Here is a 19,025-nt window from a genome sequence, read left to right as displayed (position 1 = left end):
TGAAAAAAGGTCAAGGTCATTTACTTAAGGATTATAATAGCACAACATCACAGCATGCTGCTGGCCAGAAATCATTATTCTAGGCCTCTTGGTTATATAGAAGAAGTTTAAATGTTTTTTAACACATTTAACCCTTGTGATCTTGAAAGTAAGTCAAGGTTATCCATTTGAGGAAACTTTATAGCACTCAAATATAGGTACCTACTGGCCAAATAGCATTGTCCTAGGTCCTCGACGAACAGACTTCATGCAAGGTGAGCTAATAACCAGAGGACTCCACATATTACAAAAGCTAAGCCTTGTTCCTATACAACATTAACAGTATTGCCTGTGTGGGACTAAATCTCCTGTGATATGTTTAGTGCTAACACAGATGATAAACTAGGCTGGTACATTTGACTTGTAGGTGACACACTAGTAAATCTAATGTGTTAATGGTACAGACATGCAGTAGTATAACTATATCAAAAGTCAATGTTGATTTGCTAGGAATAACAGTGTTTTTATGTTCCAGATCATCAACACAAATTGTATTGTTGTTAATATTTTCCCTGATCTTTGACACAGACATTGGTTATGACAGAAGGTGGCCAGGGATCAATACAGGCATGCAATTTCTAAATGCTTTTTGGCTTGAATGGCTAAGATTTCACAACTAACCCAATAAAGCAGCCTCTCATATTACAGCTGTCATTGTTTTTCATCTCATGAGAACAATTTAAAATTCTAAATTGAATGAAACTTTATGAGCCCACCCCCCAGTCTTTGTTAATGATGGGATAGCAGTGCTGGATGTACCTGTCCTGTGACCGGAGGGATTCAGAGTCTGATTTGTGTTCCCTCAAAATGGGTGAATGTCTGGACTTGTGAATCTCATGCCGATGTAGTCACATACATTACACACTGCCAAAACAAATGCGTACTTCAAATAAAAGTTAAAAAAATCTGTTTTCTAGGGGGGAGTGTTAACAGTGTTCTACAACCCTGTGATGATATATCTGTAGGCTACAACCCTGTGATGATATATCTGTAGACAAGAACTTATACAACCCTTTGATGATATATCTGTAGACTACAACCCTGTGATGATATATCTGTAGACTACAACCCTGGGATGAAATATCTGTAGACAAGAACTTCTACAACCCTGTAATGATATATCTGTAGACAAGAACTTCCACAACCATGGGATGATATATCTGTAGACAAGAACTTCTACAACCCTGAGATGATATATCTGTAGACAAGAACTTCTAAAACCCTGTAATGATATATCTGTAGACTACAACCCTGGGATGAAATATCTGTAGACAAGAACTTCTACAACCCTGTGATGATCTATCTGTAGACTACAACCCTGTGATGATATATATGTAGACTACAACCCTGTGATGATATATCGGTAGACTACAACCCTGTGATGATATATCTGGAGACAAGAACTTCTACAACCCTCTGATGATATATCTGTAGACTACAACCCTGTGATGCTATATCTGTAGACTACAACCCTGTGATAATATATCTGCAGACAAGAATAGTTTACCAAAGTGTACATGATGATATATCTGTAGACAAGAACTTCTAAAACCCTATAATGATATATCTGTAGACTACAACCCTGGGATGAAATATCTGTAGACAAGAACTTCTACAACCCTGTGATGATCTATCTGTAGACTACAACCCTGTGATGATATATATGTAGACTACAACCCTGTGATGATATATCGGTAGACTACAACCCTGTGATGATATATCTGAAGACAAGTACTTCTACAACCCTGTGATGATATATCTGAAGACAAGTACTTCTACAACCCTGTGATGATATATCTGAAGACAAGTACTTCTACAACCCTGAGATGATATATCTGTAGACTACAACCCTGTGACGATATATCTGTAGACTACAACCCTGTGATGCTATATCTGTAGACTACAACCCTGTGATAATATATCTGCAGACAAGAATAGTTTACCAAAGGGTACAATAATGCTCCTGTTTTGTAAACTTTCTCATTATTTGGATTAGACTTTTACTGACACATTATCTGCACATTAATGATATATCTGTAGACAAGAACTTCTACAACCATGTAATGATATATCTGTAGACTACAACCCTGGGATGATATATCGGTAGACAAGAACTTCTACAACCCTGTTATGATATATCTGTAGACTATAACCCTGTAATGATATATCTGTAGACAAGAACTTCTACAAGCCTGTAATGATATATCTGTAGACTACAACCCTGTGACGATATATCTGTAGACTACAACCCTGTGATGCTATATCTGTAGACTACAACCCTGTGATAATATATCTGCAGACAAGAATAGTTTACCAAAGGGTACAATAATGCTCCTGTTTTGTAAACTTTCTCATTATTTGGATTAGACTTTTACTGACACATTATCTGCACATTAATGATATATCTGTAGACAAGAACTTCTACAACCGTGTGATGATATATCTGTAGACAAGAACTTATACATCCCTTTGATGATATATCTGTAGACTACAACCCTGCGATGATATATCTGTAGACTAGAACTTCCACAACCCTGGGATGATATATCTGCAGAAAAGAACTTCTACAACCCTGTGATGATATATCTGAAGACAAGTACTTCTACAACCCTGTGATGATATATCTGGAGACAAGAACTTCTACAACCCTCTGATGATATATCTGTAGACTACAACCCTGGGATGAAATATCTGTAGACAAGAACTTCTACAACCCTGCTATGATATATCTGTAGACTACAACCCTGTAATGATATATCTGTAGACGAGAAATTCTACAACCCTGTGATGATATATCTGTAGACAACAACCATGTGATGATATATCTGTAGACTACAACCCTGCGATGATATATCTGTAGACTAGAACTTCCACAACCCTGGGATGATATATCTGTAGACAAGAACGTCTACAACCCTGTTATGATATATCTGTAGACTATAACCCTGTAATGATATATCTGTAGACAAGAACTTCTACAACCCTGAGATGATATATCTGTAGACTACAACCCTGCGATGATATATCTGTAGACTAGAACTTCCACAACCCTGGGATGATATATCTGCAGAAAAGAACTTCTACAACCCTGTGATGATATATCTGAAGACAAGTACTTCTACAACCCTGAGATGATATATCTGTAGACTACAACCCTGTCATGATATATCTGTAGACTACAACCCTGTGACGATATATCTGTAGACTACAACCCTGTGATGCTATATCTGTAGACTACAACCCTGTGATAATATATCTGTAGACAACAACCCTGTGATGATATATCTGTAGACTACAACCCTGTGATAATATATCTGCAGACAAGAATAGTTTACCAAAGTGTACAATAATGCTCCTGTTTTGTAAACTTTCTCAATATTTGGATTAGACTTTTACTGACACATTATCTGCACATTACAAAACGGTGATGAAAACAATTTTTGACAAAAAGATAATTGTTCACATAATAAGGTAACTGATATGTATGGTGGATACATTCTACAATGCAGTGACACAGAATTAACCTGTTGTCACTTCTGATAGGCACTTTCTCAGGGAAATCTCACACTTTCTATAACCTTTACATTTGTATATACAAGTCATATAAATCTACATCAGCTTCTAACCTTTATCCTACAGATCACAGACTGATGAGGTATGTTCCCTATACTGGAACTTTGATGATAAATCTTTGCTGTTTTAAATGATCTGTGTATAAAATGATGGTATACCATTCACAGGGTGTGGGCTGTGACGAGTAATGTGACAGTAACAAATTGTACAGTGTCTCTATAGCTAAATAGCTGTAACATTGAACTGTCTCCATAAATAACATGTCCAGTCATAAAATTTCAATTTATTTTCCAAATTGCATGCTTTCAGTTTTAAAGGAAATATAAAAATGTTATCGGTCTGTATTGTCATGGTAAATTTGACATGAAAACATGATAACAAAAATAATGTCTTAATAATGTAAAACATCAAATACAAGACACAGAGGAACAATAACACGAACAGGAAGTCAACACTGCCCTCTGGGTATATACACGGCGTGACACGATTACATTGAAGATAAATTGCTAAAATTACTGTTTCAACAATATATTCAGTGTTATTAAGCCCTTGTGTATTACACACTAATACGATAACAACTCAGCAGGAGATAACGCAGTAAAGGTCAATCAAGGTCAGGTGTGCATGTGAAGGTCAACCAATGTCATCGTAATAAGGTCAACTAATGTTACTGAAGTAAGGCCTAGGTCAACCTATATATGTTATTGCAGTGTGGTTGAAGGTCAACCAATGTTGTTGTAGTAATTAGGTCAATTCAATATTACATATTGGGGTCAACCAATATTATGTTGTGAGGTCAACCAATATTATATATTGTGGTCAATCAATATAATGTAGAGGTAATGTGAATACCAGAGACATGTTGTATATTTTGATTCACAAGCTCAGCATAGGTTAACCTTTCACCCCTATGTAACTTAAGTAGACTCTACTATGCATTGATATGGATGTGTCCATTATGGTTTACAGTTGTGAAAAGGTTAGCTTTATGTCAGTAAAAATCACTTACTTCACTTTTCATCATGAGATCATGTTTTCCTTTGGTGCCTGAGGCGTACGTGTCAATGTCCATCTCAGCCTCACTTTCATCACTGGACTCGTCATCAAGGTCACTGGAAATTATGTAAAAATGTTTATTTACCTAATCAATCACTTGTAGTTTTGATGGGCTACTATATTTCAATGAATTATAAAATGAGTTCTAAAACGGGATTTTTTTGTAACAATTTGGCATTCTCATTAAACTGTAAGCCTGATGTTATGTTTGGGCAGACTAGTTGATAAATCATTGTGAACATTTATTGCAGATATTTCCAACTAGCTGAAAACTTTACGGACTACACAATCAGTAATATAATGACAATCGGTACAACCTGTTGGTCGATTTGAATACCAAACAATATTCTACATTGGTGGGAACAGTCTGTGTATACAAGTTTATTACAATACCAATCATTAACGTCTAGATCCTGTAAATTCATCAGGATTCATTTGAGCTAAGGCCCAACATCCTGTTGACTGCGAGAGATGGATCCCCTACAGATTGTGGTGTGTGTACCGTGTAGGCTAAGTGTGGGCCACGGTCAATTACCAACTTATCATTAACAGTTCCCACGGAAGAATCCTAATAATTACCAACTGATCACAGACAATATTTATAATTATGCTACTTGAAAACAATAAGATATAGTGGAAACAGCTATTTAGACCTTGTTTACATGTCTTACAAGACTGATTTTGATTCAAAACTTATATATGATTCATCAAGTTTTATCAGATGTGCTATTTGAAGAGACGGACATTTAAGCTATATTGAATACAGAATGTACCAGGTAATTATATTTCTTCCCAAAATAAACAGGTACCCCATTAAGTCTAGTTGGTGTAAGTTTACGAGAGGTTTGATTTATGGGGTTGTATTCATCCCAGCTTGTTTTAATACAAGTCCATTATAACCAATGTGGGTTGATGATACGTTTAATTATGACCTGATAATCTTCGTGGGAGGCCTCGGTGACCTTGTAGTAGGTTGCCGTGACCTTGGTTCTGATATCCAGGGTGAAACAGATATATGATGGTTTTTGTAGAATGCTTTGTTCATTTTCATAAGCACCCGATTCAGATGATATCAACATATTGCTCTCTCACTTCTTTAACTTTTTGTAGAGAACAGTAAATTTTGTCACATGGTACCTATTCCAGGGTTTCTAAGCTTACTTCTACAACACATGTCAGAAACGTTACATGAGTGGTAAACAACAGTTTTTAGACCTTAGAAATAACTCTTTTTCTGTCATCCAAAAAGGAAAGTGTATTTAAAGATAAATTTTCCTTGTGTTTGACAAACAAGATTGCTGCAGAAAGCTGGATATATATCTTTGTGGATCTATTTGTGAGAATGATAAAACAGCAGAGAAACTATACTTCAAAATGAACTGATTTTAATCTAATTTAATCTTTCTTCAATTTCTGCTCTTTAGAAACTGTTTTAATTCATGTGAAATATATATCTCAAAACTTCCAAGTTTCATAAAGTTTTAGAGATAAGATTGTTTTAAAAGTACACATGCAATGCTCAGACTGCATGTACCACACAGGAAGTGATTTGTACTGTAAATGTCTGTAAAACAAACCTGTACATCCTACAACAGCAAAGTCCAATACAACTGACACTATAACCAGTATTTTGTCTTCACAATCCCCCATCACACACTGAGCTATCAGAAATACAAATCTGACCCTGTCACACTCTCACCTATCAGAAGTACAGGTTATCTACCCCCTTCACACACTCACCTATCAGAAATACAGGAGATCTATCCCAGTCACACTCTCAACTATCAGAAATACAGGTGATCTATCCCAGTCACACACTCACCTATCAGAAGTACAGGGGGTCTACCCCAGCCAAACTCTCAACTATCAGAAGTACAGGGGGTCTACCCCAGCCAAACTCTCAACTATCAGAAATACAGGTTATCTACCCCAGTCACACTCTCAACTATCAGAAATACAGGAGATCTACCCCAATCACACTCTCAACTATCAGAAATACATGAGATCTACCCCAGTCACACACTCACCTATTAGAAATACAGGAGATCTATCCCAGTCACACTTTCACCTATCAGAAATACAGGAGATCTATCCCAGTCACACTTTCACCTATCAGAAATACAGGAGATCTATCCCAGTCACACTCTCAACTATCAGAAGTACAGGAGATCTACCCCAGTCACACTCTCAACTATCAGAAGTACAGGAGATCTTCCCCAGTCACACTCTCAACTATCAGAAATACAGGAGATCTACCCCAGTCACACACTCACCTATTAGAAATACAGGAGATCTATCCCAGTCACACTTTCACCTATCAGAAATACAGGAGATCTATCCCAGTCACACTTTCACCTATCAGAAATACAGGAGATCTATCCCAGTCACACTCTCAACTATCAGAAGTACAGGAGATCTACCCCAGTCACACTCTCAACTATCAGAAGTACAGGAGATCTTCCCCAGTCACACTCTCAACTATCAGAAATACAGGAGATCTACCCCAGTCACACACTCACCTATTAGAAATACAGGAGATCTATCCCAGTCACACTTTCACCTATCAGAAATACAGGAGATCTATCCCAGTCACACTCTCAACTATCAGAAGTACAGGAGATCTACCCCAGTCACACTCTCAACTATCAGAAATACAGGAGATCTACCCCAGTCACACTCTCAACTATCAGAAATACAGGAGATCTACCCCAGTCACACACTCACCTATTAGAAATACAGGAGATCTATCCCAGTCACACTTTCACCTATCAGAAATACAGGAGATCTATCCCAGTCACACTCTCAACTATCAGAAGTACAGGAGATCTACCCCAGTCACACTCTCAACTATCAGAAATACAGGAGATCTACCCCAGTCACACTCTCAACTATCAGAAATACAGGAGATCTACCCCAGTCACACACTCACCTATTAGAAATACAGGAGATCTATCCCAGTCACACTTTCACCTATCAGAAATACAGGAGATCTATCCCAGTCACACTCTCAACTATCAGAAGTACAGGAGATCTACCCCAGTCACACTCTCAACTATCAGAAATACAGGAGATCTACCCCAGTCACACTCTCAACTATCAGAAATACAGGAGATCTATCCCAGTCACACACTCAACTATCAGAAATACAGGAGATCTACCCCAGTCACACTCTCAACTATCAGAAATACAGGGGGTCTACCCCAGTCACACTCTCAACTATCAGAAATACAGGAGATCTACCCCAGTCACACACTCAACCATCAGAAGTACAGGAGATCTACCCCAGTCACACTCTCAACTATCAGAAATACAGGAGATCTACCCCAGTCACACACTCAACCATCAGAAGTACAGGAGATCTACCCCAGTCACACTCTCAACTATCAGAAATACAGGAGATCTACCCCAGTCACACACTCAACCATCAGAAGTACAGGAGATCTACCCCAGTCACACTCTCAACTATCAGAAATACAGGAGATCTACCCCAGTCACACACTCAACCATCAGAAGTACAGGAGATCTACCCCAGTCACACTCTCAACTATCAGAAATACAGGAGATCTACCCCAGTCACACACTCAACCATCAGAAGTACAGGAGATCTACCCCAGAAAACTTACTTTTCTTGCTCATTCTTCACTCGTGCCATCTCTGCTACTTTTTCTTGCTTCTTTTTCAAGTAGTCATCCAGTTCACCTCCTTCTAGCTTAATTCTCCTCCGTATCTGTAACAAAATATTAATATGAAGCTGGATGTTATCTCAAAACGCTTATCTCTTAATTAACAGTTTAATATCTCCTTGAAACAAATATAACTATAGAGGTATACAATCATCAAGCAACAGAATAATAATTTTCTTTATCACAGATTTTCAAACCAGCCGAGAATATCTATATTAACAGTGGGATTAGCTGGTAATATACAAATGTATTATGTAGAAGTGAGCTGTACTTAGTATAACCCTTACGACTGCAAAGACTGCTTACTGGGAAAATAAATACAAACTAAAAACAAGTTTGCTTGTTTGGGATGTACATGTACACCTTTTGAAAAACTAAAGTCATGTGACAGTGGTGTCCACAAATAGTCAAGGTCATGTGATGGTGGTATCTACACAATAGCTTAAGTCATGTGACAGTGGTGTCTACACAATAGCTATTGTCATGTGACTGTGGTATCAACAAAACAGCTAGTCATGTGACAGTGGTGTCTACACAATAGCTATTGTCATGTGACTGTGGTATCAACAAAATAGCTAGTCATGTGACAGTGGTGTCTACACAATAGCTAAAGTCATGTGACAGTGGTGTCCATAAGACAGTCAAGGTCATGTGATGGTGGTGTCTACACAATAGCTAAAGTCATGTGACAGTGGTGTCCACAAATAGTCAAGGTCATGTGGTGGTGGTGTCTACAATAGCTAAAGTCATGTGACAGTGGTGTCTACACAATAGCTAAAGTCATGTGACAGTGGTGTCCATAAGACAGTCAAGGTCATATGATGGTGGTGTCTACACAATAGCTAAAGTCATGTGACAGTGGTGTCCACAAATAGTCAAGGTCATGTGGTGGTGGTGTCTACAATAGCTTAAGTCATGTGACAGTGGTGTCTACACAATAGCTAAAGTCATGTGACAGTGGTGTCCATAAGACAGTCAAGGTCATATGATGGTGGTGTCTACACAATAGCTAAAGTCATGTGACAGTGGTGTCCACAAATAGTCAAGGTCATGTGGTGGTGGTGTCTACAATAGCTTAAGTCATGTGACAGTGGTGTCTACACAATAGCTAAAGTCATGTGACAGTGGTGTCCATAAGACAGTCAAGGTCATATGATGGTGGTGTCTACACAATAGCTAAAGTCATGTGACAGTGGTGTCCACAAATAGTCAAGGTCATGTGGTGGTGGTGTCTACAATAGCTTAAGTCATGTGACAGTGGTGTCTACACAATAGCTAAAGTCATGTGACAGTGGTGTCCATAAGACAGTCAAGGTCATATGATGGTGGTGTCTACACAATAGCTAAAGTCATGTGACAGTGGTGTCCACAAATAGTCAAGGTCATGTGGTGGTGGTGTCTACAATAGCTTAAGTCATGTGACAGTGGTGTCTACACAATAGCTAAAGTCATGTGACAGTGGTGTCCACAAATAGTCAAGGTCATGTGGTGGTGGTGTCCAAAAAACAGTCAAGGTCATGTGGTGGTGGTGTCCACAAAACAGCTAAAGTCATGTGACAGTGGTGTCTACACAATAGCTATTGTCATGTGACAGTGGTGTCCACAAAACAGTCCAGGTCATGTGATGGTGGTGTCTACACAACAGCTTAAGTCATGTGACAGTGGTGTCCACAAATAGTCAAGGTCATGTGGTGGTGGTGTCCACAAGACAGTCAAGGTCATGTGATGGTGGTGTCTACACAATAGCTGAAGTCATGTGACTGTGGTGTCCACAAAACAGCTAGTCATGTGACTGTGGTGTCTACACAACAGCTTAAGTCATGTGACTGTGCACGTGGTGTCCACAAAACAGCTAGTCATGTGACTGTGGTGTCCACAAAACAGCTAGTCATGTGACAGTGGTGTCCGCAAAACAGCTAAAGTCATGTGACAGTGGTGTCCACAAACAGCTAAAGTCATGTGACTGTGGTGTCCACAAAACAGCTAGTCATGTGAGTGTGTTGTCCACAAAATAGTCAAGGTCATGTGGCAGTGGTGTACACAAAACAGTCAAGGTCATGTGACTGTGGTATCCACAAAACAGTTAAGGTCATGTGATGGTGGTGTCCACAAAACAGTCAAGGTCATGTGGCTGTGGTGTCCACAAACAGCTTAAGTCATGTGACAGTGGTGTCCACAAAACAGTCAAGGTCATATGACAGTGGTGTCCACAAAACAGTCAAGGTCATGTGACAGTGGTGTCCACAAAACAGCTCAAGTCATGTGACAGTGGTGTCCACAATGCAGCTCAAGTCATGTGACAGTGGTGTCCACAAACAGCTAAAGTCATGTGACAGAGGTGAACACAAACAGCTAAAGTCATGTGACAGTGGTGTCCACAAAACAGCTAGTCATGTGACTGTGATGTCCACAAAATAGTCAAGGTCATGTGGCGTTGGTGTCCATAAGACAGTCAAGGTCATGTGGCGGTGGCGTCCATAAGACAGTCAAGGTCATGTGGCGGTGGCGTCCACAAAACAGTCAAGGTCATGTGACAGTGGTGTCCACAAAACAGTCAAGGTCATGTGACAGTGGTGTCAACAAAACAGCTCAGGTCATGTGACAGTGGTGTCCACAAAACAGTCAAGGTCATGTGACAGTGGTGTCCACAAAACAGTCAAGGTCATGTGATTGTGGTGTTCACAAAATAGTCAAGGTCATGTGATTGTGGTGTCCACAAAACAGTCAAGGTCGTGTGACAGTGGTGTCCACAAAACAGTCAAGGTCATGTGACAGTGGTGTCCACAAAACAGCTCAAGTCATGTGACAGTGGTGTCCACAATGCAGCTCAAGTCATGTGACAGTGGTGTCCACAAACAGCTAAAGTCATGTGACAGTGTTGTCTACACAACAGTTAAGGTCATGTTAATAATAAAATCTTTCCCCACCTTTTGGTTGTGACAGAGAAATCTCCTTCCCGAGGGTTGATAGTTTTGCTTGTCTAACCCGAGGCTCTGCAGAGGGTAAGACAACCAAATCATCACCCAGAGGGTAAAAGATTGTGTAGGGGTTGCTTATTATACAGTTATTGCACCAAAATGATTCCAGTTTAAACAAGTCACCTTATTCTGAAAATGAGATAACCAGAGGAAAAGAAGAATGTCAGTGACAGAGAAGAGAAACGCTAGAGGTTCCAGTTGTTGTAATGGGGACGGCATGATAAAAGTTGGTCTCTTTGGAGGACACAGCAGGAAAGAGGAGACAATCCAGAATAAACACATTACATTGATTCCATAGTTTATCTTATCGGACTGCCACTCACTAATCATACATAGTCACTGAGCACATAGCATAATTAGTAATCTTTTCGCAATTACAGAAGGTTGAGACAAGTAATTAATACAAATCCCTGGCGATTATGTCTTAAAACTTTAAAGCAAGGTTTCATAGTTCTGAATCAATGTTGGTTTGTGGTGAAATGGGTTGATCCTGTCATTGTGTCAGCGATGTTTGTTGCCAATTCATGTGTCCTGTCAGGGTTTATACGGATGTGTGCCTCCCTGACACACTATTTCCCCGACACTTGTCTATAGGGACACAAGTTATCCTGGAACTGTGATGTAACAGACTGGTTATAACGTCACTTAGAACTACTTACAGCCCTAATACACCATCACAGGGCCCCCTGATCCTACGACTGTCATTGGTTGATTGAAAGATTCATGGGAGAGGAGAGAATATTCCTACAATCCGTTCATGTAAAACTTTTCTTCTGGGACTTACTGTCCTGCTGAAAATATCACACTATTCTCAAAACCGGCATTGTATTTCTGGTTCTTTTTTTTGACAGAAGTACTTTGTCTAGTGTTACAGGTCTTAAAGTGTGTTGTTTACGGGGCCACTGTATCTGGTGTCATCATAGGGCGACCATCTCTAGTCTTACAGCACAGTATTAACACTGTACCAACAGGTCTTACAGTGTGTTGATTACGGGGCCACTGTATCTGGTGTCATTATAGGGCAACCATCTCTAGTGTAACAGCATTGTATTAAAACATGGGGCATTTATCTGGTCATTCCATGGTCAGATCTCTGGTCATATGGTATGCTATTTACAGTGTAACCATATTTACTTGGTCTGGAATTTCAAAAGTATTCTGTTGCAAAACAATTCACCAGGTTGACATGCCACTCAAGCCTTTTTGTCCCCAGATGTGGCATTAAAATGCATTAAAGAGAAGGGCACTTTTTGAAAAACAACACAAACAATACATAAAAACAAAGAGCTGAAGCCTTCCAGATTGCTGTACACTCCCTTTACTGTTACACAAAATAGCAGAGATGAAAAATGAGCAAAAGAACACAGGAGGAAGAATCAATGGAAATGTAATTAAGATATCATGATTTGGAGCAGTTTAGAGCACATATAGACAATGATATACAAACATAAACACCTTACAATGTTTTAGGAAGTACTCCAGAAACCCTAGCTTACTAAATCACTTATCAGTTCTGTATCTCAGGGGGATAACTAAAAGCTGCTCACTCCCTCAACAGTTATAATTTAAGGACTCACACAACTAAATCAGCCAATCAGCAAGTGTTTCATACGTTTGTAGTTCCCATCTAAAATAAGTTCCGGCTAACTACTGGGCCACTGAAGGAGTTTAATAAGGAACTGATGACAATTTTTTTAGATAAATGAAATGTTCAGGTATTTAACTTTTGATAAATATATAATTTTGATATATTTCCATATCTGTGTGCTGATTTGCACAGGGGCAAAATGTCTGCATGCGTAACTAACTTAGTGTAAGGAAACCTCATGTTGTGTCAAGGTAGAAACTTAGTATACAACTAGCATACAGACCCTTTATTTGTAAAACATTTGATCACCGTTAGTTAAATATGCTACAAACATAATTTGATTGAAATATGCTTAGTTAACCTTCGATCACAGTAAGTTAAATATGCTACAAACATAATTTGATTGAAATATGCTTAGTAAACCTTTGATCCCCGTTAGTTAAATATGCTACAAACATAATTTGATTGAAATATGCTTAGTTAACCTTCGATCACAGTAAGTTAAATATGCTTCAAACATAATTTGATTGAGATCTGCTTAGTAAACCTTCGATCACAGAAAGTTAAATATGCTACAAACATAATTTGATTGAAATCTGCTTAGTAAACCTTCGATCACAGTAAGTTAAATATGCTACAAACATAATCTGGTTGAAATCTGCTTACTAGTTTGGGAGAAGAAATAAGCTCACCATAGTACTTTGTACGAGGTAAGAGAATGAGTTGTATAATAAATGACAAATGCTGCAATACTTTTGTTCAACTGTTGTCTTTAATTGGCTGTAAGATAAAAACCTCATACTCGGCCTTAATGATGTCACACAGCATTACGACACTATGGGGACAGCCTTTGTTTTACGTGTTGTCTAGACAGGAAGTTCCAGCATGTCCGCCTAAGGTCAGAAGTTTCATGCAATCATGGCTGCCCTGCAATTACGCCATGAAAATAAATGTGCGAAGAGGAAGCAGAAGACAGGAAGTGCCTGGACAGCTTAATGCCAAGTTTATCATTCTCCGGATGACGAAGAGTGTTTTGATTGACCATTATCACAAACAAGCACAAATTATGAACTGTTTTTCCCAAGGTTTTGGTAAGCTGCAACCAGGATGCCAGGTAATCATGCCAATATTCCAGGTTGTGCAATTCGAACAGGAACAGTTTAACGCCTTCTGCTGGAATAATATGACATTACCACCGGTGATGATGAATCAACGCCATCTTAACTTAACCGTGAGCCGCAAAAGCTAGGATTCTAAAACAGCTACTGTATTTTAAGGACATTAAAACACCAACGCACAGACCAATACAATGGAAAAAGAGTAAATAACCATAGGTCAATTCTAGTCTCTATCCTGTCCCCTTCCATCCTAGCAGACATGTAAGGAAAACCCTTCGATCCTAGCAGACATGTAAGGAAAACCCTTCAATCCTAGCAGACATGTAAGGAAAACCCTTCGATCCTAGCAGACATGTAAGGAAAGCCCTGATCCTGCAGGTCTATTCTTGATTTCTTCAATGTCCCCTCAATAGAAAACAAGGAAAAAAACCCACCCCCAATTCTGCAGGAGGCCCCATATTAGTTGCCTCTTACAGTCATGATGTGGGAGCATTGAGTGTCATTGTGTGTCCTCATTGGACTGACATTTGTTTAAGGTAAAGGGTACCAACAAGTTTAAAACTGTATTCCATGTATTACCATTGCCACTATTAAGAAATATTTGTTAAATCCTTTTCAAAAGAAGTTTTCCATGAAAATCACATGCGGCCAAGTATTTTCTTGAATTAAGATTGTTCAAAATTTAACTGTTTGCAAATAGAAAAACAACAACAGAAAAACAACATAAAAACTGCACGGGTCCAACTTGATATTTTTACTAATGCCTTTTCAATGCTGTTGTTAAGGAATTATAAAAGCAAAACATCAAAATAAATATCAAGTTTACAGACCCCAAAACCTATGACAAAGTTGACAGGGGAAGTTACTCTAAGCCAGAATAGCTTGCTTTTGTTTATTTCAACTTTTATATTGAAGGGAGAATACTCCAAGTCAAGAAAACTCAGAGAGGAACTCTTCTTTGTGATTATAACTGATGAAGTGGTATCCTTTGCCTTAAGGACTAATGGCTGGACTGACCTTATTTTTAGTACTGTAGATGTAATGGTTGGTTTGTATCTGTTTAATTTGTGTTCATTTACTGACAAATGAGCATTAATTGTGTTATTAAGAAAAGATCAAAACTTAACTAAATAGCTCTCAATGCACATCAAATCCATCAGTGAGCATGGTAGACAACAAAGAATTGTTTTTCCGTAAAGATTCCCTAGAAACAGGAACATGCAAGTTAAATTCTTTCAACTGATCCTTGTATAGTGGGCACAAACAAAACGCCTTTAACTTTGACAGTATTCACAACAAAAATCTTGGATTTGAATTATCAGTCTCATCACCATGACAACCAAACAGAGTAGGAATCAGGTGCCTGAAAAAAACCCCTAAAAAGCATGAAATAACCTGATCACTACCCCACAGTATTACACAGAGTCATATAAATTACAGAAAGACTTTTTTCTTTCTAAATCGAACAAAATTCATTTCTCTATAATTACTTCCACTCTTAAACATGTCTATATATAAAGGTCGCATAAAGTCTATCCCACTAAAATAACTGTCTGGATACATTTGCACAACCTTTTAAGTGGTGGCTGGATGAATGAGCTTGGTTTTACACGTATATTAAATATTGTCTTGAATATTGCAGCAAGCATGTTACGAGAAAAAGAAAATATAAAACAGAGACAATGTGATTGATAGAAAGCGGTATGGCCTTCTCTATATTGACTGTTTGAATTCTATCAACCACAGTATTTCCTCATCAGTCTGTTTTACTGACCAGGCTGGTATTCATGTATTATNGTTTTATTATTTTAATTGATTTTTTCAAAATTGAAGAAAAAAATGTACAAAAATATAGTTTTCCATTTTTTTCCCCATTTTTTTTCCAGAATCTGTTTATAGCAGGTCAATAACACTTTTTCTACCAACTTTTTTACAAAAATTCCAGAATCTTTTTATAGCAGGTCAATAACAATTTTTCTACCAACTTTTTTGAACACCTGTTCCAGAATCTATTTATAGCAGGTCAATAACACTTGTTCTACCAACTTTTTTGAACACCTGCAAACCACTCAGGTTTATAACTACCTTTACAGGTGGTCACATGATGTTGTTTCAGCCAATCAGAGTCAGCTCAAAATCAATAAAAATAATAATATGTTAGACTACTTGTACCGTGCAGGTGTTACTATGTGTTAGACTACTTGTACCGTGCAGGTGTTACTATGTGTTAGACTACTTGTACCGTGCAGGTGTACAGTTACTATGTGTTAGACTACTTGTACCGTGCAGGTGTTACTATGTGTTAGACTACTTGTACCGTGCAGGTGTTACTATGGTTTAGACTGCTTGTACCGTGCAGGTGTTACTATGGTTTAGACTGCTTGTACCGTGCAGGTGTTACTATGGTTTAGACTACTTGTACCGTGCAGGTGTTACTATTGTTTAGACTACTTGTACCGTGCAGGTGTTACTATTGTTTAGACAGAGGTAGCACCTGCAGCTCCATAGTTAATCACCAAACAGTTATAACATTATACAGGAAAATGTTCCGAAATTCTCTTTCCTGTTAACAAACTATGGCTCAGCTGGATGGGAAATTGCACAGTGGTGCATGGATTTCTGCTCGAATACTGAGCCAACATGATATTGAGAGCCAGAACCTGGCTATATGTGAATATGTAAGGAGGTCAATATAGGACCTTAGGACCTTCCAGGACACTTGAAAAACCACTAAAACATGGCCCCCTATTGTAAGGTATAGGAGTTAGCTACCTGCTGCATTAGTTACAAAACGTTTGCCCTTGAGATATTATGGCTGCTTAATAATGGTTGACTGTCCATCAGCTATCAGGAGAAATTGGTGCTGCCTTTTAACGAGCTATTTCAGTCTTTAGAGGTAATCGTAAGTCTGGAGACCGGCTGACATTTTCTTGACAAGGTCATAGATATTATAATCTTAAAAAGGATTTTAAATTAAAGTGTCTGTACATAAAATTGTTGGCTATGAGAACATGGCTATGTTCCTAACATTTCACACAATATCAACTATCATACTGAACAAACAATTCATCCTGTAAAACAGCAATCATTATATAAAATACGACAGAAAATGTTATTATTTCCACTGCACTCCATACCAATAATTAATTGTTTTATTCAAATCTAATCTCTAGATATTCTTTTTAATGTTTTTCTTGATTTATGTTCCAAATTTAAATAAACCAATATACCCCAAATCCCTCTGCCAAATAAAAGTTCTCCAGAAAAGATATGTTTTGTTTATGAAACTGAACTGTTGTCTTCTTGTATAATGACATATGTCTTACCTCCATAGTAACAGTCTTGTTTTCAGGATTGTCAATGAGTTGTCGGGCGAGAGTGCCAGGAGATGTACGATTGGTCAGGATTATACTGTTCTTTGCGCTGCCACACCATGCCACAAAGAGGTCGCGAGAGAAGCCACATTGCAGATCTGGAACACTGGAAAGCACCACCTGGAATAACAAGGTCATGAGTTAATATAGGTTATGATAACCATGTTATGACTTAATACAGGTTACCATAACAAGGTCATGGCTAAAAACAGGTTACAGTAACCAGGTCATGGCTATAAATACAGGTTAAGGTAAACAGGTCATGCCATAAATACAGGTTACAGTAACCAGGTCATGGCTATAAATACAGGTTATGATAACAAGGTCAGGGCTTAATACAGGTTATGATAACATATTGTCAGGCTGAATGCAGGTTATGATAACATATGGTCAGGCTGAATACAGGTTATGATAACATATGGTCAGGGCTTAATACAGGTTACAATAACAAGGTCATGGCTAGTAATAAGGTTATGATAACAAGGTAATGGCTAGTAATAAGGTTATGATAGCACAGTAATGGATTAGTACAGGTTATGATAGCACAGTAATGAATTAGTACAGGTTATAAGAGAAGGTCATGGCTAGTAATAAGGTTATGATAGCACAGGAATGGATTAGTACAGGTTATAAGAGAAGGTCATGGCTAGTAATAAGGTTATGATGGCACAGTAATGGATTAGTACAGGTTAGAAGAGAAGGTCATGGCTAGTAATAAGGTTATGATGGCACAGTAATGGATTAGTACAGGTTAGAAGAGAAGGTCATGGCTAGTAATAAGGTTGTGATAGCACAGCAATGGATAAGTACAGGTTATAAGAGAAGGTCATGGCTAGTAATAAGGTTACGATAGCACAGTAATGGATTAGTACAGGTTAGAGGAGAAGGTCATGGCTAGTAATAAGGTTATGATGGCACAGTAATGGATTAGTACAGGTTAGAGGAGAAGGTCATGGCTAGTAATAAGGTTGTGATAGCACAGTAATGGATTGGTACAGGTTAGAAGAGAAGGTCATGGCAAGTAATAAGGTTATGATAGCACAGTAATGGATTAGTACAGGTTAGAGGAGAAGGTCATGGCTAGTAATAAGGTCATGACAGCACAATAATGGATTAGTACAGGTTAGAAGAGAAGGCAATGGCTAGTAATAAGGTTATGATAGCACAGTAATGGATTAGTACAGGTTATGATAGCACAGTAATGGATTAGTCCAGGTTAGAAGAGAAGGCCATGGCTAGCAATAAGGATACGATAGCACAGTAATGGTTTAGTTCAGGTTAGAGGAGAAGGTCGTGGCTAGTAATAAGGTTATGATGGCACAGAAATGGATTAGTACAGGTTAGATGAGAAGGTCATGGCTAGGAATAAGGTTATGATAGTACAGTAATGGATTAGCACAGGTTATAAGAGAAGGTCATGGCAAGTAATAAGGTTATGATGGCACAGAAATGGATTAGTACAGGGTATAAGAGAAGGTCATGGCTAGTAATAAGGTTATGATAGCACAATAATGGATTAGTACAGGTTATAAGAGAAGGTCATGGCTAGTAATATAAAGGCTACAATAGAAGGGTGGCTTGTACATCAACCAACATTTGGGTGGAGATAATGGTGG

The 19,025-nt window shown here is 38.3% G+C and overlaps 1 protein-coding gene across 1 annotated transcript in view; it reads right to left on the bottom strand.

Moving 5' to 3' along the window:
• The window catches only part of LOC110466325 (cleavage and polyadenylation specificity factor subunit 2-like), a 202,499-nt gene that overhangs the window by 42,110 nt on the left and 141,364 nt on the right, over window positions 1–19,025 (bottom strand). The window contains exons 10-12 of the mRNA XM_021522743.1: window positions 17,362–17,529; window positions 8,292–8,395; window positions 4,622–4,724 (exon numbers count right to left, since the gene is read on the bottom strand). Of these exons, the coding sequence (XP_021378418.1) occupies window positions 4,622–4,724; window positions 8,292–8,395; window positions 17,362–17,529 (375 nt within the window). The remainder of the gene's footprint in view (window positions 1–4,621; window positions 4,725–8,291; window positions 8,396–17,361; window positions 17,530–19,025) is intronic.

Source organism: Mizuhopecten yessoensis, unplaced genomic scaffold (assembly GCF_002113885.1).
Source record: "Mizuhopecten yessoensis strain PY_sf001 unplaced genomic scaffold, ASM211388v2 scaffold11131, whole genome shotgun sequence".
Lineage (NCBI taxonomy): Eukaryota > Metazoa > Mollusca > Bivalvia > Pectinida > Pectinidae > Mizuhopecten > Mizuhopecten yessoensis.
Note: the sequence above shows the minus strand (reverse complement) of the source record. Positions and strands in the feature narration are given on the sequence as shown.